This window comes from Theropithecus gelada, chromosome 2 (assembly GCF_003255815.1).
Source record: "Theropithecus gelada isolate Dixy chromosome 2, Tgel_1.0, whole genome shotgun sequence".
NCBI classification, from domain to species: Eukaryota; Metazoa; Chordata; class Mammalia; order Primates; family Cercopithecidae; genus Theropithecus; species Theropithecus gelada.
The window spans coordinates 81946479-81974336 of NC_037669.1; the positions used below are offsets into that span (position 1 = coordinate 81946479).

Consider the following 27858-nt stretch of genomic DNA (forward strand, 5'->3'; position numbering starts at 1 on the left):
ATATCAGTCTCCACTGACTCCTGTCCCATCAGGGCCCGTAGTGGACGGCTGTATGGGGGCCATGTGTCTGAACTCCTGATCCTCATTTCAGCCCATTCATGTGACATGCACGGAGCTCTTCAGCAGGGACTTACGGACCAGGACAAGAGCTTGAGGCTTTGAGGGGATCTGATTGTCACTGCACAATCAAGGACAGTATTCCCAAAAGTAGATGTTGCTCAAGATAGTCCAAGGAATTCTATGAAGAAAAGGACTCCGCAGACAATAAATTTTGGACACCCTGTTTCAACACAGTTAAGCGGCTTTTTACAATTACAGGACTTTTCAGAACATTTAATATGCTAATGTGCATTATAAATCTCCAAGAAAGAATGAGGCATATTTATCTTTTCTTCCAGGTGCATCTTGGAGACTGGTGTTTGCAAGTATATGGAGCAGGAAACTTCATCCCGAGGATGGAGACCCCGGAGCTGTCAGCAGGAGTTAGGCAAGTGCCTCAAAATTCCCAGTTCCCAGCAAGAGAAGCCAACCGAAGGATGAGACAGAGGGTTTCTGCCTTACCAGGGTCGTCCAGTACTGCATGGAGGGGTTGAAGTGAACCTTCTGCAGGTGGGGTCAATGACTGTTGGAGGTAGGGGAAAGCTTCCCTTGACTCAGTTGCACACAAAGACAGAAAACGTGTTTGCATGGGCATTGTTGAACCTGCTTAAAAGAATGAAAAACTTTTAGCACTTTTTTCTTTATCTCTAATTAATAAAGAAGTACATGTTTTTGCAAAAAAAAAAAAAAATCAAACAATACACAAGTATACAGAGTAAAAAGTGGAAGTCCTCCTTTCATCTCCTGCCCTGCATCCCGCCCTGCACCCCCAGTGTTCCATATTAAAGTTTTGATATGCCTGGTTCGGTGGGTGAGAAAGTTAATCTGGAGTCAGCACTCTGAGACTGAATCTCAGCTTTGCCACATGCTAGCTCTGTTTCCTGGGGCACAAGCCTCAGTTTGCTCATCTCTAAAATAAAGCAGCCATAGGAAGGGCTGGGGGGATATGGAGTGAGATGAAACACAGAAAGCCCTAATGCAGCACCTGCACCTAGTTGGATTCAGTTAAATTTGGCTCTTAGAATTGTGCTTCCAGAATCCAGGCATTTTTTAAAAGGTCCAATTTCATTCCATGGGTGTGCTAATTAGAGAATGGGGTTCATCTCTTAATCTGTTCATGTGACTCTTCTTTAAGTCCTCAAGGGCAGTTTCTATATGCAGAAACCACTATTTAGAGGTTTATTTTATTTTTTCAAGTTAATACTCAAATTGTCAAAGCTGGAAATTAAAAAAAAATTACTTGACTTTCTTTATTCTACACATTAGCTTGTTTTTAATGCTAGGAACGAAGAACTTTTCTAGACTCTGATGGAATGATTACTATCTTAGAAAATGCCATGCCTCTGTAAATATATATACCTACTATGTACCTGCAAAAATTAAAAATAAAAAAATTTGTTAACAGAAAAAAAAGAAAATGCCATGCTTTTAAGGTCAGCTTACAAAGATTCTCATTCTTTTTATAAATCCAGCTAGGATTTCCAGATAAAATACAAGTTGTCCAATTAAATACGAACTACCCCAAATTCAAATCTACCTACTGTTCTATGACTTTATTTGTTAAATCTGCCAACCCTAAACCCAACAAACCTGAATAATTACTTATAAGGGGTTTGTGGCCGACTAATAAACATTTTAAACTTTATTTAATATGCCGTATTTTCTTTTAAAATTTCTTCAATTGTCTGAACTAACAAAAAAGCTACCTTTAAAAAATACTAAATCATTTGAATTCTAATAAAGCAAACAAACAAAACACTGACGATAACCCAAAGCGTTTATAAATGTTCCACAACTGTATTCAGACAAAGGTTTCAACGCAAAGTCGTGAATCTGAATCAAACCCTACCAAGTGCACATTTTATAAGAGAGTTACAAGGTTTTCTATATAGTTGGCCAAGCAGCTCTCATTAAGTCCATAAAATATCACATATTCCATCTTAAAACACACAAAAACATTATACCATGGCTCTGAGTCTCTTAAACATTTCTACACTTAATTCTGAATCTTTTTCTGGTTGGAAGATGCCTATTCACTAAGAAAGACAATTAACCATTCCCTAGAACTCCTTATTTATTTGTTTATTTGTTTATTTATTTATTTATTTACTTTTTGAGATGGAATCTCACTCTGTTGCCCAGGCTGGAGTGCAGCGGTGTGATCTTGGCTCACTGCAACCTCTGCCTCGCAAGTTCAAGCCATTCTCCTGCCTCAGCCTCCCAAGTAGCTGGGATTACAGGCACCCACCACCATGCCCAGCTAATTTGTGTATTTTTAGTAGAGATAGGGTTTCACCATGTTGGCCAGGCTGGCCTTGAACTCCTGACCTCAAGTGATCCACCCACCTCAGCCTTCCAAAGTGCTGGGGCTACAAGAGTGAGCCATTGCATCTGGCCCAGAGCCACTTTTTACCAGAGATTCAACCAGGCCTGAGGTCTTAGGTTGCAGACAACAGGGAGATTGATTGCAGCACGAACTCAGGAAACCATTTCCTTCCATGTACTATTTGGGGTTATCTTATAGAATTCCTGCCATGCTTGGCCAGGATGCTGCCCGGATGTATGTTGGGGATACATGTACAATTTTCCCTGTGGCTGTGGCCCCAGACCCATCCCCTTAAGAGGGGTTGGTCCGCAGATCCCGATGCTGGCTTGGAGTTATTCTTATTCCCTATCCTTTTCACAGAATTGTCTTTGCCAAACTCCATTAATGTATCTTGATTGGATTTTGCATTTTTTTTTTTTTCTTTACAGACCTTCATAGTTTCCTGCCCAAATCTCTAAATGTCATTTTGCTTGAGTTGATATCCTACAGTTCTTACAAGACCTTTCTCTCCCAGGGTCACACAACTCTCGTCAATATTAAATTAATATCAGCTTGAGTCACGGGTCTTTCCATGGGTTTCACGGGTTATTTGCTCACAGAGTCCAGGGACATTTTCCTCATCCATTCCATCAGATCCCCAGTTGCTTTCTCTGGCAACACACTGCTAGTATTTGTACAGTAAAACAGTCTAAAAAATTAAGTAATTCAAACTACCCTTGACCTTACTTTACACCACCAGGGCAATTAGAGTCACAGTCTGGGTGTGTCTGAGGACACCAGGCCGCCAAATCCCAGTGATTTAGAGAAAACCCAGCAGAATTTCCCATGCCTCCTGCCTCATTGTCGCCCAGCAGAAGGTTCCGTCACCCCAGGTGCCCTCTAGGGTGGACCACTTCCGAGTTCATCCACTGTCAGGAAAAGGCACATGGCATGCAACCGCAGGACCGATGACTAGATGTCAGAGCTGGCTCCCGGTTGGGATATGAGTGACTTTGTGGAGGATGGCGCCTAAATGAGGCATGCCAATTTCCGCACCCGGGTGACGAATATAGGGGCTCCTAAAAGGCTAGCCCAATGTATCTGTATTTCCTTGGGGATTAAACCCCATGATCTTCAGTTCCTCAGAGAACTGAAAGTTGCAACGAGAAATCCAGTAATTCCTGTTATCTGCAGGCTTTATAAGTCAGTGGAGCCTGCGGAGGTGGCCAGAATCCGGCACTGCAAGCGCTGCTGTCTTCTCACGGAGTCTTGAAGCCAGAGCAGCGCCAAGATGTCACAGGAGCTGGCCCCACTGCTGCTTCTCCTCCTCTCCATCCACAGTGCCCTGGCCCTGAGGATCTGCTCCTTCAACGTCAGGTCCTTTGGGGAAAGCAAGCAGGAAGACCAGAATGCAATGGATGTCATTGTGAAGGTGAGTCCCTTTCCTGGGAGGAGGATCCCAGGCACCCCTCACACCCTCTCTCCTGTCTTCAGACTTTAAGAGACTCAAGGTACTTAAAGTTGGCCCTTAGGGGGAATGTAGAAGCTGGCTTGGAACAATAACCACTTCAACTCTCTGTGCCTCCTGCCATCATCTTAAAACAGGGGCTCTCTCCAGGATCGCTGAGGGGACTATAGGAGTTGGTAAATAGAGCTCATTATACGTTCCACATAAGGGTTGGCTATTATGATTTTTATTGCTATTTATTGAATGCCTGTATCAGGCACTATAAGCACATGGTTTCATTTCATCATCTTTATGAAGAGGGACTATTACTCCCCATGCAGAGGTGATGAACAAAGAAAGATGAAGTAATCTTATACAGCTACTCCTTTTCACCAGCAAAGCCCAGCTCCTTTCTCTCTCTTTTCTTTTCTCTTCTTTCTTTCTTTCTTTTCTTTCTTTCTTTCTTTCGTTCTTTCTTTCTTTTGTTCTTTCTTTCTTTTTCTTTCTTTCTCTTTTCTTTCTTCTTCCTTTCTTTTTCTTTCTTTCTTTCTTTCTTTCCCTTCCTTGCTTTTTTCCTTCCTTCCTTCTCTCTCATCCTCACCATCCCTCCCTCTCTTTCTCTTTCTTCCTTCTTCTCCTCCTTCCTTCCTCTTTCCCCCTCCTCTACTCCCCCATTCCTTCCACCTTCACTTAGGCTTTCCTTGGGTGATATATCCAGTGTCTGGGGACACTGCTCGCTTTCTCTGGAGTCAGTTGACTCCGTTTATCTTACAGGGTAATTTATTTTTGATGCTGGCAACTTAACCCTTTCCCAGGACTCTGGAAAGGTACTTATTACCTTAGGAAGCCTGAGGCACCATGGTGTGGTAGGGGGGCCAGGAGCCCTGGGTTCAGATCCCACCTACCAGACTTGTGAGCTTCAGGAGGCCCTGCACCTCCCTGAACCACCAGCTATTCTCAGCAAAACGGCGACCACGCCCGAATACCACCTGTAGCGCTGGCTGGGGAAGAGAACTCAGGGTGCCTGAGGCGCCCAGCAGAGCCTGCAACAAGGCGGGTATTCATGAGCCAGAGCCGCTGCTGTTGCTCTCATTGGGAAGGAGGATTGGAGTGAGGACTGGCAGGCTCTGTTCTTACTTGGATGAGCCTCTCAGACCCGGGTGGCCCTGCCCTTTGGGAGGTACACAAGGCCTTCTAGATGGTGTTGTTTAGCCAGGATAGCAATGCCAAGCCTGTGGGAACCATGACAAGATTGTTCAGTGGGAAACCCTGACATGTAAGGAAATGATTTTCCCCACTTCACACATGGCCCGTGGAACCTGGGTAGCCACTGAGTTCCCATCTCCTTCCTCACTGATGCAACCCGGCTGTCTTTTTGTTCCTTAGTGAGTCCATCATGGGGGCTTGAACTCTGCATCTCCCCTGAGCAGCTCTGTCCTGCAGGGCGTGTCCGAAGTCCTTGTCAAGGCTGCATCACCCTCCCCATCCTACCAACAGGCCATCCCCAAAACACTGCAAGAGCCACCCAACAGCACACTCACAGTCACCCGAGAATGCCAGGCACTCAGAATAGGATTATCTCTAGCGCCCATTGACTAAGCACCTCCTATAGGCCAGGAATTCTATATTCAGATTTAATACTGTGACTTAGGTGGTGTCGCCCCCATTTCATAACTGAGTAAATAGAGGCTGAGAGTGGCCCCTTATCTAGATTTCCATAGCCAGTAAGAGGAAGAGTTGGGGTCAAACACACCCCTGCAGCCCAGCCATAGAAGCTGAGATGCCTTCTCCACTCTTCCGTCCGGATTTATTGCTTCAGAGACTCAGCAGCATCATGCTGCCGTCACCCTGACCTGCACTGGGGAGGCTGGAGAGTGAGGGAGGCCTGCCTTCTCCATCTTGGGTTGGCCCTCCGCATATCATGGGCAGCTGTCCAGATGCCAACCCCTCCCTGGCTGAGTGTCCCCTGTTTGTGCGTTTTCCAGGGTGTCCTTAAAGAACAGAGCTTGTTCAGCAAATGCTCAGTGACGCTAGACCTTGCATCAGACACACCAGGGCACTGAGGATGTAGCAGTGGCTGTGGGAGGCATTGCCTCCCTCTTCACAGAGCTTACAGCAGAGGGCAATGGTTATTTCAGGAGTGCATGCTATGTGCCAAGCCCTTAATGTGCAGTATCTAATTCAGCCGCACAGCCACTCTGATTATTGTGCCCATTTTGCAGAGGAGGCAATGGAACTCAGAGGTGAAGTGAGTTGCCCAAATAGCTGTGGAGCACATAAGTGGCAGAGGGAGGGTTGGAGCCCAGGCTCTTCCCACCATGCTGAGCTGCTCCCTCTTTAGAGGCATGACATAGGGTTTCACAAGCCACCCTCTGGCCCAGATCTTTCTTTCTTTCTTTTCTTTTCTTCTCTTTCTTTTTGATTTTCTTTCTTTCTTTCTTTCTTCCTTCCTTCCTTCCTTTCCTTCTCTCTCTCTCTCTCTCCTTCCTTCCATCCATCCTTCCTTCCTTCCTCCCTTTCCCTCTTCCTCTCTTCCTTCCTTCTTTTTTTTTTGGACAGGTTCTTGCTCTGTTGCCCAGACTGGAGTGCAGTGGTGCAACCACAGCTCACTACAGCCTTGACCCCCTGGGCTCAAACAATTCTCCCATCTCAGCCTCCTGAGTAGCTGCAACTACAGGTGCACACCACCATGCTGGCTAATTAAAAAAAAATTGTAGAGATGGGGTCTCGCTATGTTACCCAGGCTGGTCTCAAAGTCCTGAGCTCAATATCCTCCTGCCTCAGCCTGCCAAAGCACTGGGCTTACAGGCATGAGCCACCATGCCCGGCCTCTCCCGGATATTTCAAGACCCCTCCAGACCATCTCTTCCCCTCTCCCCAGGCCCACTTATAACACACGTTGCTTGGATTCTGTCAACACTAGGCATGCACAACCCAGAAATTCCTCTTCCCCTCCTGTGAACAGAGTCAGGAATTTGGCCTTAGGGAGATATCAGTGTTTCAGGTCTCGGCTCTGGAAGGTTTCCTCCCTGGGACTCTCATCCTGGGAGCCTCCTCTTGAGAACATAGAGCCAGGGCAAGTATATTTTTCCTGGTCTGAAATTTGAACAGGGAGAACATGTGTCAAGAGGGATTAGAAAATGGAGTATTTGGCCGGGCACGGTGGCTCATGCCTGTAATCCCAACACTTTAGGAGGCCGAGGAGGATGGATCACCTGAGGTCAAGAGTTCGAGACCAGCCTGACCAGCATGGAAAAACGCTGTCTCTACCAAAAATACAAAAATTAGCTGGGCGCGGTGGTGCAGGCTCCTGTAGTGTCAGCTACTCAGGAGCCAGAGGCAGGAAAATTGCTTGAACCCAGGAGGCGGAGGTTGCAGTGAACTGAGATAGCACCACTGTACTCCAGCCTGGCCACAAAGCAAGACTCCATCTCAAAAATAAATAAATAAACACATATAGTGGTCAAGAAGGTGCTCTGTAGTGTAGATAACCTGTTGTCCTGTATTCACTCTGTGTTCAAATTATTAAACCTCATGGAGCCTCAGAGTACCCAACTACACTAGCATTGAGGACCAGCATCAAACAGTTATCATGAAACTGATTAATTGCCGGACGCGGTGGCTCACGGCTGTAATCTCAGCACTTTGGGAGGCCAAGGCGGACAGATCACCTGAGGTCAGGAGTTCGAGACCAGCCTGACCAACACGGCGAAACCCTGTCTCTACTAAAATACAAAAATTAGCTGGGCATAATGGCAGGTGCCTGTAATCCCAGCTACTCAGGAGGCTGAAGCAGGAGATTCACTTGAATCCAGGAGGCGGAGGTTGAACCCAGTGAGCCGAGATTGCACCACTGTGCTCCAGCCTGGGTGACAAGAGTGAGACTCTGTGACTCTGTCTCAAAAAAAAAAAAAAAAAAAATTGATGAGTCAATGATAAGAGGTAACTCTTATGAAACCCTTCCTATGTGCCAGGCACTGTATTAAGCATGTTATATAAGACAACTCGTTTAACTTATATTAAATAAGTTAGTTAGAAATGCACCTGTCATGTCCTGATAAATTTTGGCCATTACCTCCCACAATTTCTTCCCCATCGAGCAGTTTTCTTTTTTAAATAAGACTTCCATTTTAATTATAAAGGTCTAATTTTTAAATTATATTCTGTATAAATTAAATAATGATTTTTAAAATGAAAATAGTCATTAAAGATGATTTTTAAAATACAGAAACCTGTAAAGAAGAAAGGAAATCATTCATTACCCTGCCACTTGAAGGTAATTGTTCTTGGCATTTGGGTAATTTTCTTACAGGCATATGTAAGTCCGCATGGGTTTCGCAGCAGGGACACCATCCTGTGTCATCAGTTTTGTATTCTGCTTTATATTATATTTCCCATGATGTTCATATTCTTTTAAAACATGCCTTTAATGCTATATAATGCCTTATCCTGTGTGTGCAACCTAATTCATTGAATGATTTTCTGTTTGGCAATACCTAAGTTGTTTCCAATTTTTTGTTGCAATACATCTTTGTCTTTGATCTGTACAGGTAATAATGATTTGTTTCATGCCTCCTACATGGCTGGCACTATTCTAAGTACCCACTTAATCCTCTAGCAACGCCATGAGGGATTGATATTTTCATCCCAATTTATACATGAGGAACCTGAGGTGCAGAGAAATTGTGGATATTTCCTTACAACGAGAGACATTCTTTTTTTTTTTTTTTTTTTGAGTTGGAGTCTCACTCTGTCACCCAGGCTGGAGTGCAGTGGTGTGATCTTGGCTCACTGCAACCTCTGTCCCTCGGGTTCAAGTGATTCTCCCACCTCAGCCTCCTCAGTAGCTGGAATTACAGGCACACGTCACCACGCCAGGCTGATTTTTGTATTTTTAGTAGAGACAGGGTTTCGGCATATTGGCCAGGCTGTTCTCAAGCTCCTGACCTCAGGTGATCTGCCTGCCTTGGCCTTCCAAAGTGTTGGATTACAGGCTTCAGCCACCTGCACCCCAAAGGAAGACATTCTTCAAAGTGGAAAAATTGGGTCAAAGGGCATACCTATTTGAAAATGCCTTCCAGAAAGGTGTGGCAGTCACAGTGACTAAATCAGCAGACTGGCTTGGCCAGTGGCTTCCAGCTCCCAGGAGAGCCCTGCGTGGCTGATGCCATGGAGTTCAAGCTGTCCATGGAAGGCTCCAGACTTAGGACATTGTTCTCCTCGTCAGTCACTACACGGGTGGACCTCCCACCTGGGGCAGCCTCCTAAAGGCTGAACCCCCAGTCACAGAGGCACCCAGACAGGTAAGTGCTGGTGTCTCTCCCCACTGGGTCCTTCTTTTTTTTTTTTTTTTTTTTTTTTTTGAGACGGAGTCTCACTGTGTCTCCCAGGCTGGAGTGCGGTGGCGTGATCTCGGCTCACTGCAAGCTCCGCCTCCCGGGTTCACGCCATTCTCCCGCCTCAGCCTCCCAAGTAGCTGGGACTACAGGCGCCCGCCACCGTGCCCGGCTAATTTTTTGTATTTTTAGTAGAGACAGGGTTTCACCATGTTAGCCAGGATAGTCTCGATCTCCTGACCTCGTGATCCACCCGCCTCGGCCTCCCAAAGTGCTGGGATTACAGGCTTGAGCCACCGCGCCCGGCCCCCACTGGGTCCTTCTAAAGATGGAACTGGAACATGTGCTCTGGAAAGACAGGACCACTGGCATAACCCTCCTACTTTATGTCTTTGGTGGCTGTGTAAGAGGACATAATTAACCTTGGAGACCAGGTGCAGTGGCTTATGCCTGTACTCCCCACACTTTGGGAGGCCAGGGTGGAAGGATCACTTGAGGCCAGGAGATTGAGGCTGCAGTAAGTCATGATCACACAGCTGCACTCCAGCCTGGGTGACAGAACAAGACCCTGTCTCAAAAAAAGATATTAACCTTGGGGATGCCTTGTCCTTGACCAACAAATCCTGTGTCATTGAGCCCACCAGGATCCCATACACAGAAAGGCCCCTGTGGGCTTGGTCACAGGAAGGGCTGTGGGCTTGGTCTGCACCCTGGCCTCTAGGTGGTTGCTCACCTTGAAGGAGCTTCTCCTATATTCTTTTCTCTCTGAGTGCCTTCTCAGCTTTCAGGGACCATTCAAATGTCACCTTCACTGTGGAGCCCTTCCAAATCCTCCGAATAGAAGCGATTAATTACTCCTCAACACTTCCACAGCTTGTGACTTTTATGTAGCGCAGGTTTTTGTTTTGGTTTGATTTTGGTCTCACATCATAGCTAGCTGTTTCCATTTGTCTGTCTTGCTGGACTGAGTCTTCCAGAGCAGTGACTGGTTTTTCTTTTTTTTTTTTTTTTTTGAGATGGAGTCTTGCTCTGTCGCCAGGCTGGAGTGCAGTGGCGTGATTTCGGCTCACTGCAACCTCTGTCTCCCAGGTTCCAGAGATTCTCCTGCTTCAGCCTCCTGAGTAGCTGGGATTACAGGCACATGCCACCATGACCGACTAATTTTTGTATTTTTAGTAGAGACGGGGTTTCACCATGTTAGCCAGGCTGAACTCGAACTCCTGACCTCAGGCAATCTGCCCGCCTCATCCTTCCAAAGTGCTGGGATTACAGGTGTGAGCCACCGTGCCCAGCCAGGACTGTGTTTTAACAGTTCAGTATGGTGGACTTTGTAGTCACGTGGACTTGAGTTCAAATCCTGGCTCTACAACCTATACTGGCTGTATGACTTTAAGCTAGTCACTCCACCACTCTGAGCTTGGTTTCTGCCTATGTTTAATGGACTAAAAAGCATAGTTATCCCATAGGGTTATTGTAAGACTTGGAGTAGGTTTGCAGTAAATGTCAGCTTTTATAGTTATTATCATTATACCTCTTAATTTCTAATCCAGTCTGTTACCTTTGCTGACTAAGGGCTTAATATTTATTATTATTATTATAATTATTCAAGCAAAGCCAAGAGGCAGGATATTGTGGGGAGGTCATGAGCAAGGGGCTCTGGGCTTGAATGGTATAGGTTCAAATTCTGCCTCCACCACTTTCTAGTAGGGTGACTGGGAGTGTAATTTACTCAACTTTCTCTGAGCCTCACGCTCATCTTAAAAATGTATATAACAAAAGCGTCAACCTACCTCAGGGAGTCCTTCATTTAGTTCAGAGTAGAAATTATTTTAATAAGCACTCAATGCAATGCTTAAAAACAGTAAGTGTCCAATAAAAGGTTTTATTTATCTGTGGTAAATGACCTCAACCCCTGGGGATTCTCTTTCTTGCAGGTCATCAAACGCTGTGACATTATGCTCCTGATGGAAATCAAGGATAGCAACAACAGGATCTGCCCCGTACTGATGGAGAAGCTGAACGGGTAACATGAGGAAGGGTGGGCCCGCTAGGGCTCAAGGTCAAGTGCAAGGGCATCTGAAAGCTCCAGGGATCTGAAAGTAATGTGAGATCCCACACTTGACCACCAGTTCACATAGCCTGTGCTGCCCAGGATTCCAACTCCCTTAGCCACGGTCCTGAGAACTTTCTTTTTTTTTTTTTTTTCTTTTTTTTTTTTGAGACAGAGTCTCGGTCTGTCGCCCAGGCTGGAGTGCATGGAGTGCAGTGGCACGATCTCGGCTCACTGCAAGCTCCGCCTCCCGGGTTCATGCCATTCTCCTGCCTCAGCCTCCCGAGTAGCTGGGACTATAGGCGCTCGCCACTACGCCCGGCTAATTTTTTGTATTCTTTAGTAGAGACGGGGTTTCACTGTGTTAGCCAGGATGGTCTCGATCTCCTGACCTCGTAATCCGCCCCCCTTGGCCTCCCAAAGTGCTGGGATTATAGGCGTGAGCCACCGCACCCGGCCTGAGAACTTTCAACCAGCTGATTTTACTGTGATAAAACAGAATAGGGGAAATAGATGAGGGGTCTGGACACAGAAAGAAATGAAAAAAGCAGATGAGGCTGAGCTAAAAAGTATGGTTATGAAGAAAATGTTGGAAAAAAGAGAAAAGATTAAAAACCAACAGTAGAAGAAAGATCAATAAAATTACGATATGCTCACACACTGGAATATTATGCAGCTGTTAAAAGTCACGCTGGTGGCCAGGTGTGGTGGCACGTGCCTACAGTCTCACCTACCTGGGAGGCTGAGGTGGAAGGATCACTTGAGGCCATGAGGATTAGGCTACCGTGAACCATGATCACCCCACTGCACTCCAGCCTGGGCCACAAAGCAAGACTGTTTCTTTAAAAAAAAAAAAAAAAAAAATTCATGCTTGCTACAGAATAAGTTAGAGCTAAATATTCCAGCATGGAATAATGGCTGCAATGTATTGAAAAAAAGCAAGTTGAGAATTGCAGGTAAAATAGCCCTTTTGAGTCGTCATGTTACATGAATAAGGGTGTGTTTGTGTTTCCATGTGCATAGAAGAGGAAAGATTGGAAGGATGCTCTCCAAACTATTAATAGTGGTTACTTCTGGGGGGTGTGATCAGAGAGTTGTAGTAAAAGGCGTTAGTGAAGGAATGAGGGACACTTGCTTTTTATTTTAGTACTTTTTAAATTTGAGACTCTGTCGCCCTGGCTGGAGTGCAGCAGGAAGATCTCGGCTCACTGCAACCTTTGCCTTCTGGGTTCAAGTGATTCTCCTGCCTCAGCCTCCCAAGTAGCTGGATTTACAGTCATGCACCACTATGCCTGGCTAACTTTTGTATTTTTAGTGGAGTCGGGGTTTTGCTATGTTGCCCAGGCTGGCCTCAAACTCCTGACCTCAAGTGATCTGCCTGTCTCAGCCTCCCAAAATGCTGGGATTACAGGCGTGAGCCACTGCACCTGGCCATCTCAGCATGAAACACTTAATAGGGACTTTTGAACAAAAGCCATGTCTGGGTCTTGGGCAGGGGCGAGACGAGATGGTAGATCCCGGTGCCATCATCCCGTAACCTCCGGGCTTATCCATCATAGGGAAGGAATGTATAGGACAACTGTAGGGACAGGCAAGAATCCATGTCAGTCTGCCTAAGGGCTTCCCTTATAGTGAGGGAAATGAGTGAGGGACCTGCCTGAGTCACTCAGCCAGGAAGTGGCCACGCCTACCGCTGAACTTGCATCACATCTGATCTGATCTCATAGCCAGTGCTCTATTCTTTGTCATCTCAGCCTTCCTTGGAGTGGTCCCAGTCAGGTTTGTGGGAGACTGAGGGGACAGGTTTGTGGGGGACTGAGGGGTCAGGTGGGCTCCAGGCATCTCCAGCACAGTCCATCTGGGGCAAGTCTTTTCACCACCATTGGTCTTGGCACTCCCCAACCTGTCTAGACTGTCATGGACTCCAGGCAGAGCCAAGCCTGTTTGTCCCTTTATCCCCCACAAGCCAGGATAGGCCTTAGTCACTTTGCAACTGAGTCACCACAAGCAGTTTGGTAACTCAGGACTTGGCAGGCTATGTTCAAAATAGGGCCAGCCTCCTCAAAGTGGAAGCCCAGCAGAACCTACTGTTCACACTCCTGGGGCCCCAGGGGCCAGGTCTGCCTTAGAATAATGCATCTGAAGTTCCAGGAATTTCTGTAAGATTGGCCCCTAAATACCCCTTCTGCTTTTTTTCCAACTGAACCTAAGAATATGCTGCAGCTTCAGACAAGCCCTAGATCTTTTTGTGAGCAGACAATGTGAAACTGTGTTAGGCTTTGCCCAGAGTGGAGTTATCAGTAGGTTTGGCAAACACACAGAGAGTCCGGTTTCCCTGGTGCAGGTGAGGGGCAAGGTCAATGGGACTTCATGGCTGTATCCCCAGCACCCAGGATACAAACAATAGTGAAGTGAAATCATGTTCCCAAGGCTTGTGAGAAAATGCCTGGGGGCTTTCAGAGGAGAGAATATTCTTGCTTATCATAAATGCTCAGGAGTGGTTCATGGACACGGACAGGTGGCTTGATGACGTTTATTCCACCAGAAAGCATAAGCTGCAGCTGCAGCCATAGGCATGAGTGGGGTCAGGGGCTGATTCTGGCCCAGATCGTCTTCTAGGGTCTCAGTGGCCTCCTACAGGTACAGGCCAAAGCATGCGGGTTTTGGGGTGAGTTGGATCTAGGTTCATATCCCAACTTGGCCTTGCAAACCATAAAAAGGGGATAACGATAATACCCTTCTCATAAGACAAGAAATAATGGCTGTAAAGATCCTGGCAGATGCCACATTCCAGCCAATCAATGGTGGCCCTTCTTACTGGACTCAAAGGTTATGATGAACAGTGGCCCTTCCACACATTGGGTGTATGGGGGCAGATTGGAAAGAGAGGAACATGTACAGTAGGGGAATGTTTATTCTTTAAGATGCGGTGTGAAACCTTTCTTTTCTAGAAATTCAAGGAGAGGCATAATGTACAACTACGTGATTAGCTCTCGGCTTGGAAGAAACACATATAAAGAACAATATGCCTTTCTCTACAAGTGAGTATCATCTATGCTCCCTAGAACATGGCCACTAACAAATCGTGAATTGAATCAAAATGCATGTCTTCTCTGCAAAACCAAATTTGGATCTCTAACCAATTCTCAGTGTTGATCAAAATAACTGCTGTCAAAACTGGGGGCTTATGCAAAGTATTAACTCTTCAAGCTGAAAACACAAGGGGTCTCCTAACACCTCATTTGTTGGTTGGCTCCATGGTTGCCAGGCCAGGAGTTCTTTACTCCTCATAGTCAAGTCCTGGCCCAAGGCTGGAAAGCTGAGGTGCTCAGCCCAGCTGATTCCCGAACTTCATATTCTTTTCCTCTTCCTGCTAGTAATTTCTTAAGTCTGAACATTAACCTGTGGGTGCCACAGATAACTAGTATGGCTCATATCTTCAGCTCCCAGATTCTCAACAGCTCCCTGGCTGTTGAGAAGAGTTGACTCAGCCTTGCTCTCAGGAAAATGACCCCATGCTTGAGCCTGCTCTGGAGTCTAAGAAAGCCAAGGGAACCTACATCTCTGCTTTATGAAATTAGTAAGAAAAGGGCTGACTCAGCTGGGAGGATTTCCTTTTCTTTCTTTTAGGGAAAAGCTGGTGTCTGTGAAGAGGAGCTATCACTACCATGACTATCAGGATGGAGACGTAGATGTGTTTTCCAGGGAGCCCTTTGTGGTCTGGTTCCAGTCGCCCCACACTGGTAAGACCCGCAGGCCTCTCTCTCGGGGACCTCCCCAACGGCCCATGAATGGGCAGCAGCCTTGAGCATGAGCTCAGGTTTATGCAGCCCGTTAGGGAGGCATTACGCTGGATGTGACAGTGCATTGCTTCTAATACCTCAGTGTAGACGATGCAGTTCGGTGTGATGGCACCAGGCTTGCTTCTCAGAATGCTGAAACTCAAGACTTCCCCAGCCTGGAACCCACTTTCTGGAAGCAATGGTAGCTCCCCTCTCTCTGAAGAGTTTAGGTGCATGGAAATTTTCTGCAATTCCTTGGTTTCTGTCAAGTACAACCCTTCCTTCCTTTTAAAAAATCCTGGCTGGGCACAGTGGCTCACGGCTGTAATCCCAGCACTTTGGGAGGCTGAGGCAGGTGGATCACCTGAGGTCAGGAGTTCGAGACCAGCCTGGCCAACATGGTGAAACCCTGTCTATACTAAAAATGCAAAAATTAGCTGGGTGTGGTGGTACGTACCTGTAATCCCAGCTACTCGGGAGGCTGAGGCAGGAGAATTGCTTGAACCAGGGAGGCAGAGGTTGCAGTGAGCCAAGATCATACCACTGCACTCCAGTCTGGGCGATAGAGTGAGACTCTGTCTCAAAAAAAACAAAAAACAAAAAAAACAATTCGTAAGCGATGGCTTAGGCAAACCGCTAGCCTGGAGGCTCACTCTCCCTCTGGTCACTGCATTGCAGACTCCTCCACAGACTGCAGCAGGTGAGGAAATCCAAATGGATTGCTCCCTGAACTCTAACAACAGTACTTGTACTGGCCCCTGATTAAGTGCCAGCCTCCTGTAATCCTTGCAATGACTACAAGGTAGGGAGTAGGATTATCTCCACTTTACATTTCAGGAAACTGAGGTTTAAAAAGGCGTGAAGTCACCCAGCTGCTGAAATGGACAGGCCAGGGTTGTAACCCAGGCCACCACCTCAGGAGCTCATGTTCTTTTTTTTTCTGTTTTTCAGACAGGGCCTTGCTCTGTCATCCAGTCTGGAGTGCAGTCCCATGATCTTGGCTCACTGCAACCTCCGCCTCCTGGGCTCAAGCAGTCTTCCCACCTCAGCCTCGCAAGCAGCTCAGACTATAGGCACGCACCACCACACTCAGCTAATTTTAAAATTTTTTGTAGAGATGAGGTCTCGCCATGTTGCCTAGGCTGTTCTGAAACCACTGAGCTCAAGCCATCTGCCTGCCTTGGCTTCACAAAATGCTGGGATTACAAGTGTAAGCCACTGTGCCCAATCAGGAGCCCATATTAACCACTATGCAATGCTCGATGGAGTCAAGAATCAAATACTTTTTCAGTACCTACTATGTGCCAGGCTCTGTTGAGGGCATTGGACCAGACGGAGGCGGTGACATTGGGCTGTGACCTGAAGAAGCCAGCCATACAGAGGGCTGGAGAAAGGGCATTCCAGGTGGAGGGCACAGTGAGCACAAAAGCTCAGAAGTGGGAAGGAGGCTGGAATATTTAGGGGGACCAAAAGAAGGATGGGGGAGTGCAGTGGAGGCCTGACGAGGAGAGCCAGCGATGAGGGTGTGTAGGGCCCTGGATGCAGCCTGCTGGGCTGAGTTCTGGCTCCTGTCTGTGTGACTTGAGCAGTGACCACCCCACCGCCCTTGTCTGTTGAGGTAAGAGTGGGAATCCGGGCTGAGAATAAGGGGAGGTCCCAGGAGGAGGTGCTCAGAAAGTGACAGCTGCTGTTAGCAGGTGGGCCAGGCAGGGCTTCCGAGGGTCACGCACATTGCCACACTCAGGCTCTCTCAGTCCTCCAATGGTGGGGGAAGGTTTTCAGACACTTCACAAAAGTCTTTCATGAAGACCACGCTAATTTTTAAATAGCTTTTTGGAACTTTTGTTCTTAATTACAAAAGGAGTATAAACTGACAAGCCTCATTTTTTTTTTTTTTTTTTTTTTTTTTTAGATGGAGTTTCGCTCTTGTTGCCCAGGCTGGAGTGCAGTGGTGTGATCTTGGCTCACCACAACCTCTGCCTCCCAGATTCAAGTGATTCTTCTGCCTCAGTCTCCCGAGTAGCTGGGATTACAGGCATGCGCAACCACGCCCGGCTAATTTTGTATTTTCAGTAGAGACAGGTTTTCTCCATGTTGGTTAGGCTGGTCTTGAACTCCTGACCTCAGATGATCTGCCTGCCTTGGCCTCCCAAAGTGTTGGGATTACAGGAGTGAGCCACCACACCTGGTCAATTTTTCTTAATTAGAAAATTTTCGACTGGGCTTGGTGGCTCATGCCTGTAATCCCGGCACTTTGGGAGGCTGAGGCAGCTAGATCACAAGGTCAGGAGTTCGAGACCAGCCTGGCCAACATGGTGAAACTCCGTGTCTACTAAAAGTACAAAAAATTACCCAGGTAATTTTTTACAGGTGGTAGTGTGCACCTGTAATCCCAGCTACTCAAGAGGCTGAGACAGGAGAATTGCTTGAACCTGGGAGGTGGAGGTTGTGGTGAGCTGAGATCGTGCCACTACACTCCAGCCTGGGTGACAGAGCAAGGCTCCATCTTGAAAACAAAAGAAAAACAAAGAAAAAGAAAATGTTTTTCCTTAGTACAAAAACCAAACAGATTTATTATTTTTGAAAAGCAGAAAATAGGCTGGGCGTGATGGTTCACACCTATAATTCCGGCACTTTGGGAGGCGGAGATGGGTGGATCACCTGAGGTTGGGAGTTTGAGACCAGCCTTACCAACATGGAGAAACCCCGTCTCTACTAAAAAAATAATACAAAACTAGCCAGACTTGGTGGCACATACCTGTAAACCCAGTTACTTGGGAGGCTGAGGCAGGAGAATCACTTGAACCTGGGAGGTGGAGGTTGCAGTGAGCTGAGATTGCACCACTGCACTCCAGCCTGGGCGACAGAGCAAGACTCCGTCTCAAAAAAAAAAAAAAAAAAAAAAAAAAATATATATATATATATATATATATATATACACACACAATTTTTAGCTGTCAATTTAAAAAAAGAAGAAGAGGGATAAAATACATCAGAAACAAAAGAAAATAGATTTGCCACACACACACAAATGAGAAAATAAAAGCACCCACAATGCCAGCATGGAACACAGTTGTAATAAGTAAAATGTTCATTTAGAAGCAGAATGCTTGTTCCCTGGTACCGCAAAGAAAAATCAACATTCAGATAAAAAGTTTTCTCAGCAAGCCAATTTTACTTTCTGCAGAAAGGGTGCTCCTCGCAGATGGAACAATGGTGAGAGCACACCTGAATAAAGGAGGGAAGCAATTTTTATCCTTTACTCAGCTTGTCCCTGCTACTGTGTCCTGTCTCTATTGGTTGGAGCCAGACCACACAATCTAAGCTAACCTGACTGGCTAATAATTTAAACCTTTCCTAAATAGGTAAAGGCAAGGGAGAACAAAGGAAAAGAGGAAGTTGCTTATGCCAAATAGGGAAGGGGCAAAGGCTGTGAGCTGGAACGTGCCTGCGAGCATGTCCAGCACAAATATCTTGGTTAAGGTACAAGGACATAGAATGTACTACATGCCTGTAAGCATGTCTAACAGCTACACAGGATAGGGCTTAACAAAGAGTTATTAACACAAAGCAAGGAGGCTTGAAGGAAGTTAGTCTTTAAAAGAAACTATTATTTCTAACACTTATGATTTATTCTTTAACAAGAAAGGAAACTTCGAAGAGGAAACTGTTTTACTTTCTACAACAGTCTACCAGTTTTCTCTTAGCCATGAAGGGCAACTGGGAGAAATGAGTCTTTTGTGTAGTAAAAATAGGCAGCCAAATGATCCCGAGATCATTAAAACCTCAGCCACTGGCCGGACCCTCTGGGAACAGGGGACCCAGACAATGCAGCCTGTGCCTTCTGGAGGGGAGAGCCTGTTTCCGTCCAGCAGTGTTTGTGAGACCTTGACAAGGGAAGTGTGTGACCTCTGCCTCTTTCCTGTTCCTCAGCTGTCAAAGACTTCGTGATTATCCCCCTGCACACCACCCCAGAGACATCCGTTAAAGAGATCGACGAGTTGGTTGACGTCTACATGGACATAAAACACCGCTGGAAGGCAGAGGTGATGACTGCTGTGTCAGCCGAATTCCCATCTAGCAGGGGCAGGCTCTGGTCCCTGAGTGGGATGAGTACCTCTCCAGGGAGGGGGAGAGGGCAGGGCATGTGCAGGCTACCACCACTTACAGCCTTCTTTAAGGCCTTTCTTCAGCCCTAAGTATCCCTCTTGCTAAATCTGCCTGGGTACCCTGCACGTGGGCTTTGGGAATTCCCACACTTTCCCATTAATAACAGATGCCAACATTTACTGAGTGAATAGCTAGTGCCAGGCACTGTGCTGAGACTTGACATGGACAAGTTTATTTAATCCTCCCAATAATCCCTTGAGGTAGCTACAGTACCTTTCTCATTCTCACTTTGCAATTGAGAAGTGTGAGGCATAGAGCAGTCAGGATTGTTTCAGTTGCAAGGGACAGAATCTTAACATGGCTCATGAAAAGAAGGAGCAATTGATTGGTCTGTGTAACTGAAATGTCCAGGAGTACTTCAGGCATAGCTGGATCCAGGGCTCAGACAAGAGAATCAGGGCTTGATTTGTCTCTTCCTTTCCATCTCCTGGTCACCCTTTCCTCTACGTGGCTCCATTCTCAGGTTGGCCCCACCCATGGGATGGCAAGATGGCCAGCAGCAGCCTCCAGACCAACTGATAAATTTTCTTTCCCACAATGCAACAAATACTGTGGGACTGAGTCTCGTTGGTTCTAACTGGGTCACATGTCCATCCCTGAACCAATCGTTGTGATCAGGGTGTTGAGATACTCTGATTGGCTAAATCTGTGTCCACCCCAGTTTCACCCCAAACTCACAGTTTGAGGTGCAGGAGGGATGGGTGGTCTCCCAAAGAAACTTGGAGTGCTGTTTTCACAGAAGGGGGCACACATTTGCCATCCCTATAGGCTCAGTTCTGTCCACTTTTGGAAGAGAGGGATGCACCACTTGTGGCTGTGAGGGTCTGTGAAAGCTCTTCACAAATATGGAAGTGCACCCAAGAGTTCTTCTTCTGTATTTCTCTTTTCTTCTTTCGGAATGTGACTCCTGTGATCCCCCTTCCTCCTCCTGAGTTCCACTGCTCCAAGTGCAAAATGAATCAAATAGACTGTGAACATAGTCCATCAGAGCTGGGGCATGGAAAAGACCAGGGGTGTATTTCATTGCTTATTAATAAATAGGTCAAAAGAAAGATTCTTTCTTTCCAAAAATTATGACATCATTCACTTATTAAACAAGAATGTATTGAGCACCTATTGAGTGTCGGGCTGTGGGGAGGCATCAGTGGCCTAAAAGTGAACAACAGGGGAAACTGCTTCAGTGAAGCAGACTTGGATGTGATTCTTTCTTTTTTTTTTTTTCTTTAGATAAAGTCTCACTCTTTTCCCCAGGCTGCAGTGCAATGGTGCAATCTCGGCTCACTGCAACCTCCACCTCCCGAGTTTAAGAGATTCTCCTGCCTCAACCTCCTGAGTAGCTGGGACTAGAGGCACCTGCCATCATGCCCAGCTAATTTTTGTATTTTTAGTAGAGATGGGGTTTCACCATGTTGGCCAGGCTGGTCTCGAACGCCTGACCTCAGATGATCCACCTGCCTCGGCCTCCCAAAGTGTTGGGATTACAGGCCTGAGTCACTGCGCCCGGCTGGGATGTGATTCTTGACTTCACCACTTGAACCTCCCAGTCCTGTGGCCTAGAGCAGGTCACTTAATCTCTCAATCCTGTTTCTATAGAGGTTAGTGGGCTCTTCTACCTCCTATTGTTTATTGCCGTGAGGTGTAAATTTAAAGACACCTAGTGCTAGCCCTGGCACATAGTGAATGTTCAGCAAATCATGTCTATGTTAGCAGAAGCTGGTGATCACTGAGGTTAAGAATGACCCTCTGTCCTCAACTGAACCCGTCAATCACGGGGAGAATCGTGATCACTAAGATCAAAATAAAATGTTCTTGAAGAAAACTCTAAAGTCAGCAATGCCCCACCAAACAATAGCACAAACAAGGAAATCTGGCACTTCCTCTGGATTGTGGAATGTTGAAAATTCTGTTCCAAGAGCTGTGCGGGGAAAAATATTTCCAAGATAGAAAGTTTCTGTTGGTGGCCTTGGGTGGGGGTGGACAGCTCACTTGATGGTCCCCTCCCCTGAAGATGCCTCTCACCTCCTCAAGGAACTGAATTTTGACAGAAATAAGTTTCCAACTTCAAAACAATAGGAGAGAAAGAGTGATGCCAGGGCTGCCAATACACCACCCAAATTCACTTTTCCTGCTTGAAAACAAAAGGCGTTGATTCATTCGTGTGTTTACACCCTACAGCAGTTTGAGCCAGAGACAAAAGATGTGAGGGATAGATTTACTGAATTTTTTTTTTATTCACACCTGACTCTGCATGCTGACATGGAATTGTGGTGACTCAGAACAGCAAACATTCTCCTTCCTGTTAAGAACACCCTCACTGGTACGCACTCGCCTGTCATCGACTCATCAAAACTATGACTCAATTTTAAACAACAAAAAGACATTTTTAAAGACCCTGTATTCATTTGCTAGAGCTGCCATAACAAAGTACCATACCAAAGACTTGAGAGCGTAAACAATAGAACGTGAGTTCATCACCGTTCGGGAGGCTAGAAGTCCCAGATCAAGGTGTGCCAGCGGGGTGGTTTCTTTTGAGGGCCTCTCTCCTTGGCTTGTAGATGGCCATCGTCTTCCAGTGTCTTTACACTTTTCTGTGTCCTAATTTCCCCTTTTTACAAGAACGCCAGTCATACTGGATTAGAGCCCATTTTACCTTAATTCCCTCTTGAAGGTTCTATCTCCAAATACAGTCACCTTCTAAGGTGCTGGGGGTTAGGACTTCAACACAGGAATTTGGCCCGGGTGGGAGCAGGGTAGACACGATTCAGCCCATAACAGACCCTGTTGTTCACTGGGCCTGGGAGGTGGAGTCTTTGCTAGAGACCCACATGAAAGCATTCTGCAGCAGCATCCACCAGGTGACAATTTCAAATCTTGTCTTTTAGAATTTCATTTTCATGGGTGACTTCAATGCCGGCTGCAGCTATGTCCCCAAGAAGGCCTGGAAGAACATCCGCTTGAGGACCGACCCCAGGTTCGTTTGGCTGATCGGGGACCAAGAGGATACCACGGTGAAGAGGAGCACCAAGTGTGCATATGACAGGTAGGAGGCCCTGCAGGGTGCTGCTGGCTCAGCACAGTGCTTGGTGTGCACTAGGAAAGGCGCAAGGTGGCTGGGCACCGTGGCTCACGCCTGTAGTCCTAGCACGTTGGGAGGCCTCGGCAGGTGGATCGCTTGAGTACAGCAATTTAAGACCAGCCTGGGAAGCATGACGAAACTCTGTCTTTACAAAAAATACAAAAATTTGCCGGGCATGGTGGCAAACACCTATAGTCTCAGCTACTCAGGAGGCTGAGGTGGGAGGATCGCTTGAGCCCAGAAGGTGGAGGCTGCAGTGAGCCAGGATCGCACCACTGCACTCCAGCCTGGGTAACAGAGTGAGACTTAGTCTCAAAAATAACAAATAAAAATAAAAATAAAAAAAGCACACTGCTTGGAGAGCTGAGTCCATTAAATGTCAGGCCCCTCTACTGGGTACCACATGCAGTGTATGAACCTCAGGACCCTATGCGGTGGCCCTGGGCATTGTAGCTTAGCAGAGGTAAGCACTGGCTTCGGTGTCAGACAGGCCTGGATTTAAATCCTGACGTTACCACTTCATATGTCTGTGACCAAGAGACAGGCTCTCTGTGTCTTTCATTTCCTCCCCTGTAAAATGGAAATTATCCTAGTGCCTCACTCATGAAGATCTGATGTAGAGTCAATGAAATAGCATGTCAGGCTGCTAGCACAATGCCTGGCATGCGGCAAGTGCTCATTACATTAATGGGCTGTTCATTGTTCCATAACAAAGACTTACCACAATTGATTTGCCCAATCCCTATCATTGGGCATTAGGTTATTACCAAGGGTTTGCTGTTATAAATACTGCTAAAATCAATATCCTCTGTACATTTTATGCAAGTACTTGTGATTTCCTCAGGAAACAACCCCCAAAATGAGACCAATTAGTGCAACGGTATTTGTACTTTAAAGCTTCAGGTATATATTCCTAAATGCAAATGTGTACATTTAAGTCCTAGCATTCCCTTGTGCTTTTTAAAGTCCCTTCAGGGATTTTCAAACAGCTTTCATCTTTGCTCCTTCAATGGGCACAGAGTGGGGAGTGCCTGAGGTGTGTGAATGTTAGTGATCTTCCATCACAGAGACCACAGGTGGGGAAACCCCTAGAAGTCTGGTCCCAGGTGGTGGCCACAGTTCCCAGAGCTCAGCCTGCCACGAGGAAGTGTGAGATGACCATCTGCATGAGAGCTACCAGGCCACTCGTTTTCACTTCTCAAGTTTCGAGGTCTAGCTTTCATTTCCATCCCATGACCTCCTTTGTTCCTCTTGGAGCTTTTGAGGCTGGTGTTTCCTTTGCATAAGTTATTACTCTGCAAAGTGGAAACCCAAGGTGGGGAGTTACAGGGCACTAAGTGCCCAGACCGTCCCCGCCCCCTATTTTGAAGGACTTCCAGCAAAGCCGGGACGATGGCCACTCATTCACTCACTCGCACATGGCAGTTGTGTGCCCTTGGGTAGGTCAAGTCCCTTCTCCAGCGCCATTCTTCTCCCCTGGCAAATGAGTGGGAAGTGATTGAAAATGATACAGAAGAATCAGAAGGCAACATGGCCACGGTAGATCGGGAGGGGGTAGAACAGGTTAGAAAAAGATGTTTACTAAAAGGATCCTGATTTTATACACATGTATCCCAAAGGATGGTGGGATTACATGTGACATTTTAATGATTCATTTTTTATTTTGATGCTCTGAATTTTGTTTCTCATAACCACATGTAGAACTCTTCTGGCTTTTTTTTTTTTTTTTTTTTTTTTTTTTTTTGAGACAGCGTCCTGCTCTGTTGCCCAGGCTGGAGTGCAGTGGCACAATCTTGGCTCACTGCAACCTCTGCCTCTTGGGTTCAAGCAATTTTCCTGCCTCAGCCTCCCAAGTAGCTGGGATTACAGGCATATACCACCATGCCTGGCTTTTTCTTTCTTTCTTTTTTTTGTTTGTACTTTTAGTAGAGATGGGGTTTTGCCATGTTGGTCAGGCTGGTCTTGAACTCCTGACCTCAGGTGATCCACCTGTCTTGGCCTCCCAAAGTGCTTGGATTACAGGTGTGAGCCACCATGCCCGGCCTCTCGTGGCTTTTAAAAAGTCATAGGCCAGGTGCAGTGGCGTATGCTGTAATCCCAGCTACTTCTGGAGGCTAAGGCAGGAGGATCACTTGAGTCCAGGAGTTCAAGGCTTTAGAGCAATGTGATCACATGCCTGTGAATAGCCACTGCACTCCAGCCTGGGCAACATAGTGAGACCTGTCTCAATACAATAAAATAAAAAGTGAAATTAAATAAAATAAACTGAGAAAATAAAAAGCCATAAAAATGATGTTTTAAAAATGGAGTTAGACAATATGGTCTCAATTCCAGTCTTTGTTCCGTGTTCACATATTTATCAAACACCTCTCAAGTGCTGAGTGCTGGGGGATCATGCAAAGATGCCCAGGATCTGGCCAGTGCCTTGGACCAGCCTCGGAAAACTTCACATGAACACTGGCCTGGTCCTGCACATCCCTGGAAGAAGTCAGAAATAGAGGAGCCTTAAACATCTCTTTCTTTACTTTCTGAGTCTTAAAGAAAGCTTTCACAAATCTCTAATTTGATGTGAAGAATTTACATTTGGGTTGAATTAAAAGCAATAGCCCGGGTGCAGCGGCTTACACCTGTAATCCCAGCACTTTGGGACGTTGAGGTGGGTGGATCACCTAAGGTCAGGAGTTCAAGACCAGCCTGGCCAACAAGACTAAACCCCGTCTCTACTAAAAAATACAAAAATAAGCCAGGCATGGTGGCACACACCTATAATCTCAGCTACTTGGGAAGCTGAGGCAGAAGAATCGCTTGAACCTGGAAGGCAGAGGATACAGTGAGCTGAGATGGCGCCACTGCACTCCAACCTGGGCAACAGAACAAGACTCTGCTTCAAAAAAAAAAAAGTTAGTTGCGGTGGTGATGTTAGCAAATGCAGATACCAAAACTGTCGATTAGAATGGGGAAGGCCCAGTGGGCACTCATGAAATGGCAGTTTGACTCACCTCGCCATTCCTCGGTAAATCACTCAGGACCACGTAGACTACAACTGCATCACCCAGCTTGGGATATGTTAGTTTGTTTCCAAAACTCATTTGACTACCTCATTCTTACTTTTTGTCATTACTGCAAAGCACATATGCTGTGATTTTTCTCTATATTTTTCATTAAATCCCTTAATTTCTTATTGAAATAAATTTTTAAAAGACATTTCATGGCTGGGCGCGGTGGCTCACACCGGTAATCCCAGCACTTTGGAGGCCAAGGTGGGCGGATCATGAGGTCAGAAGATCGAGACCATCCTGGCTAATATGGTGAAACCTCGTCTCTACTAAAAATACAAAAAATTAGCCGGGTGTGTTGGCGGGCGCCTATAGTCCCAGCTACTCAGGAGGCTGAGGCAGGAGAATGGCGTGAACCCGGGAGGCAGAGCTTGCAGTGAGCTGAGATCGTGCCACTGCACTCCAGCCTGGGTGACAGAGCAAGACTCCATCTAAAAAAAAAAAAAAGAAAGAAAGAAATTTGATACTAGCAAGAGTAAGAAAGCAGCAGCATTTGCCATAAATTGAAGGTAGTGTGAGAATTAAGTCCAGTGAAAGTCATGCATTGTTAAATTCTGCCTTAATTCTCTTGCCTGCAGAATGCTCAGAAATGGCAGCCTACTCTCTGTCAACATGGACTGAGGGAGGTATTAAAGACAAACCAGCACCTCCCTGAGAATTTCTCCATAATCAAATCAGGGAAAGTGAAAATAATTGAAAAGAGAACAGCGTTCTCAGTACACAAGTCATTGTTGTGTGGGATAGTGTGCATGTGTCATATAAAACCTCCTACTCCACCAGGGACATTGCCCACACTGGGAGATAGTGTCCTGGTGTCCACAGAACCATGGCAGGGACTGATCCTATTTCACAGTTGTAGGCACTGTCCTTTAGGGTCACAGGCTAAAACCAGGTCTGGACTTTGAGTGCCACATGAAAGGGCCAGGCTGCTCAGTCAATTCCAAACAGCAAACATAGACTTTGGTTTGATCTCAGCAATCACAGGTTGGATTAACACAACTGTTTTTCCTCCCCTTGTTCCAGGATTGTGCTTAGAGGACAAGAAATCGTCAGTTCTGTTGTTCCCAAGTCAAACAGTGTTTTTGACTTCCAGAAAGCTTACAAACTGACGGAAGAGGAGGTAAGGCTGCCATCTTGTCTTTCTATGCCATTGTCCTAGAAAGATGAGTTAGCCTGGGCAACATGACGAGACCCCATCTCTACAAAAAATTCAAAAAAATTAGCTGGGCATGGTGGTGCATGCCTGTGGTCCCAGGCTGAGGTGGGAGAATCACCTGAGTCCAGGAAGCAAAGGTTGCAGTGAGCTGAGATCGCACCACTGCACTCCAGGCTGAGCAACAGAGTGAGATCCTGTCCAAAAAAAAAAAAAAGAAGAAAAAGATGGGTTGATGTCACCCTTTGAGGTCACTGCTGAAGACGGAAGACACAATATTGGGCACTAGACCTTGAGTTTCAATGCCTATGATTTTGTGATTTGAGGCCCTGCCAAAATTTCTCGATCCAGCTGGTCTTGGAATAACACTTACCAGTGTGTGCTCTGTGGGGTGACTTTGGGCATTTCATCTCCCCTTCCTGGTCCTGAATTTGCTCATCGCTAAAATGAAAGCATCTCCCAGGTATCTCCTGATTTCCATATCTACCTCCCTTTTCTCCTTATAGGCCCTGGATGTCAGCGACCACTTTCCAGTTGAATTTAAACTACAGTCTTCAAGGGCCTTCACCAACAGCAAAAAATCTGTCACTGTAAGGAAGAAAACAAAGAGCAAACGCTCCTAGATCCAAGGGTGTCATCTTATTAACCATTTCTTGCCTCTAAATAAAATGTTTTTAACAGATACATGAACTGCTCCCTGCACTTAGAAAACAAGACTGATCCAACTGCTTTCATTTTTTGACCTGAATTTATTCTGACTTGAGCCAAATTGGAAGGAGAATCTTTTATATCTCTTTTGGCCTCATACCTCCCCTGAATTGTCCAAAAGGGAACCAGGGGCATTTGTAGCCCAAAATGATGGTCTTCATACCCTGAGCCAGAGTCCCATCCTCTGTCACTGGGCCTGCTCAACCCTGTCATGCGAGAGGCCGCAGGGGGAGGAAGAGCGTCGGCTTTCAGTTCTCCTGAGGGGTCCTGTTCCACGGGCAATGACCAGAAACACCAAGGCCCCAGCTGCCCCTGTGATTTGGGCAATTAACTGTTTTAAGAATCTGCCCCCTCCTGTGTGAGGTCAGGCCACCATCACGTCTCACAGGGTGAAGGATAAAGGCCACTCCTGCCTGGTTTCTCTGCCTTCAAATTGTCCTCCTCCAATTCAGTCAGCCCAGGAAGCACCAGTGTCATCCTCTGAAATACTAATCTGACCGCAGCCCACCCTCAGTCCCAGCCCCAGTCCCACCCCCTGCCCATAAATCCTTCAGTGGCTCCCATCACCATCGGAGAGAGCTCAGTCTTGGCCACCATGAAGGTCTCTGTTATCTGGTATATTGCGCCAGCCCCACCTTCTGCCAGGGTCGCACCCTGAACCCCTGCTCCAGGAGGA

The 27858-nt window shown here is 46.5% G+C and overlaps 1 protein-coding gene across 2 annotated transcripts; it reads left to right on the forward strand.

The window, feature by feature from the left end:
* DNASE1L3 (deoxyribonuclease 1 like 3) lies at window positions 1–27156 on the forward strand. 2 transcript variants are annotated; one of them, XM_025376198.1, is made up of 10 exons: window positions 1–293; window positions 399–487; window positions 3599–3836; window positions 11122–11210; window positions 14189–14278; window positions 14868–14980; window positions 18953–19065; window positions 22072–22229; window positions 26345–26441; window positions 26981–27156. In XM_025376198.1, exons 3-10 carry the CDS (start codon window positions 3696–3698, stop codon window positions 27095–27097), a joined length of 918 nt encoding a protein of 305 aa, XP_025231983.1. In that variant the 5' UTR covers window positions 1–293; window positions 399–487; window positions 3599–3695; the 3' UTR covers window positions 27098–27156. The 2 variants fall into 2 exon arrangements, with proteins under 2 accessions (XP_025231983.1, XP_025231982.1); XM_025376197.1 differs by lacking the exons at window positions 1–293; window positions 399–487 and having other exon boundaries at window positions 3379–3836.
* The last annotated feature ends 702 nt before the right edge of the window (window positions 27157–27858 follow it).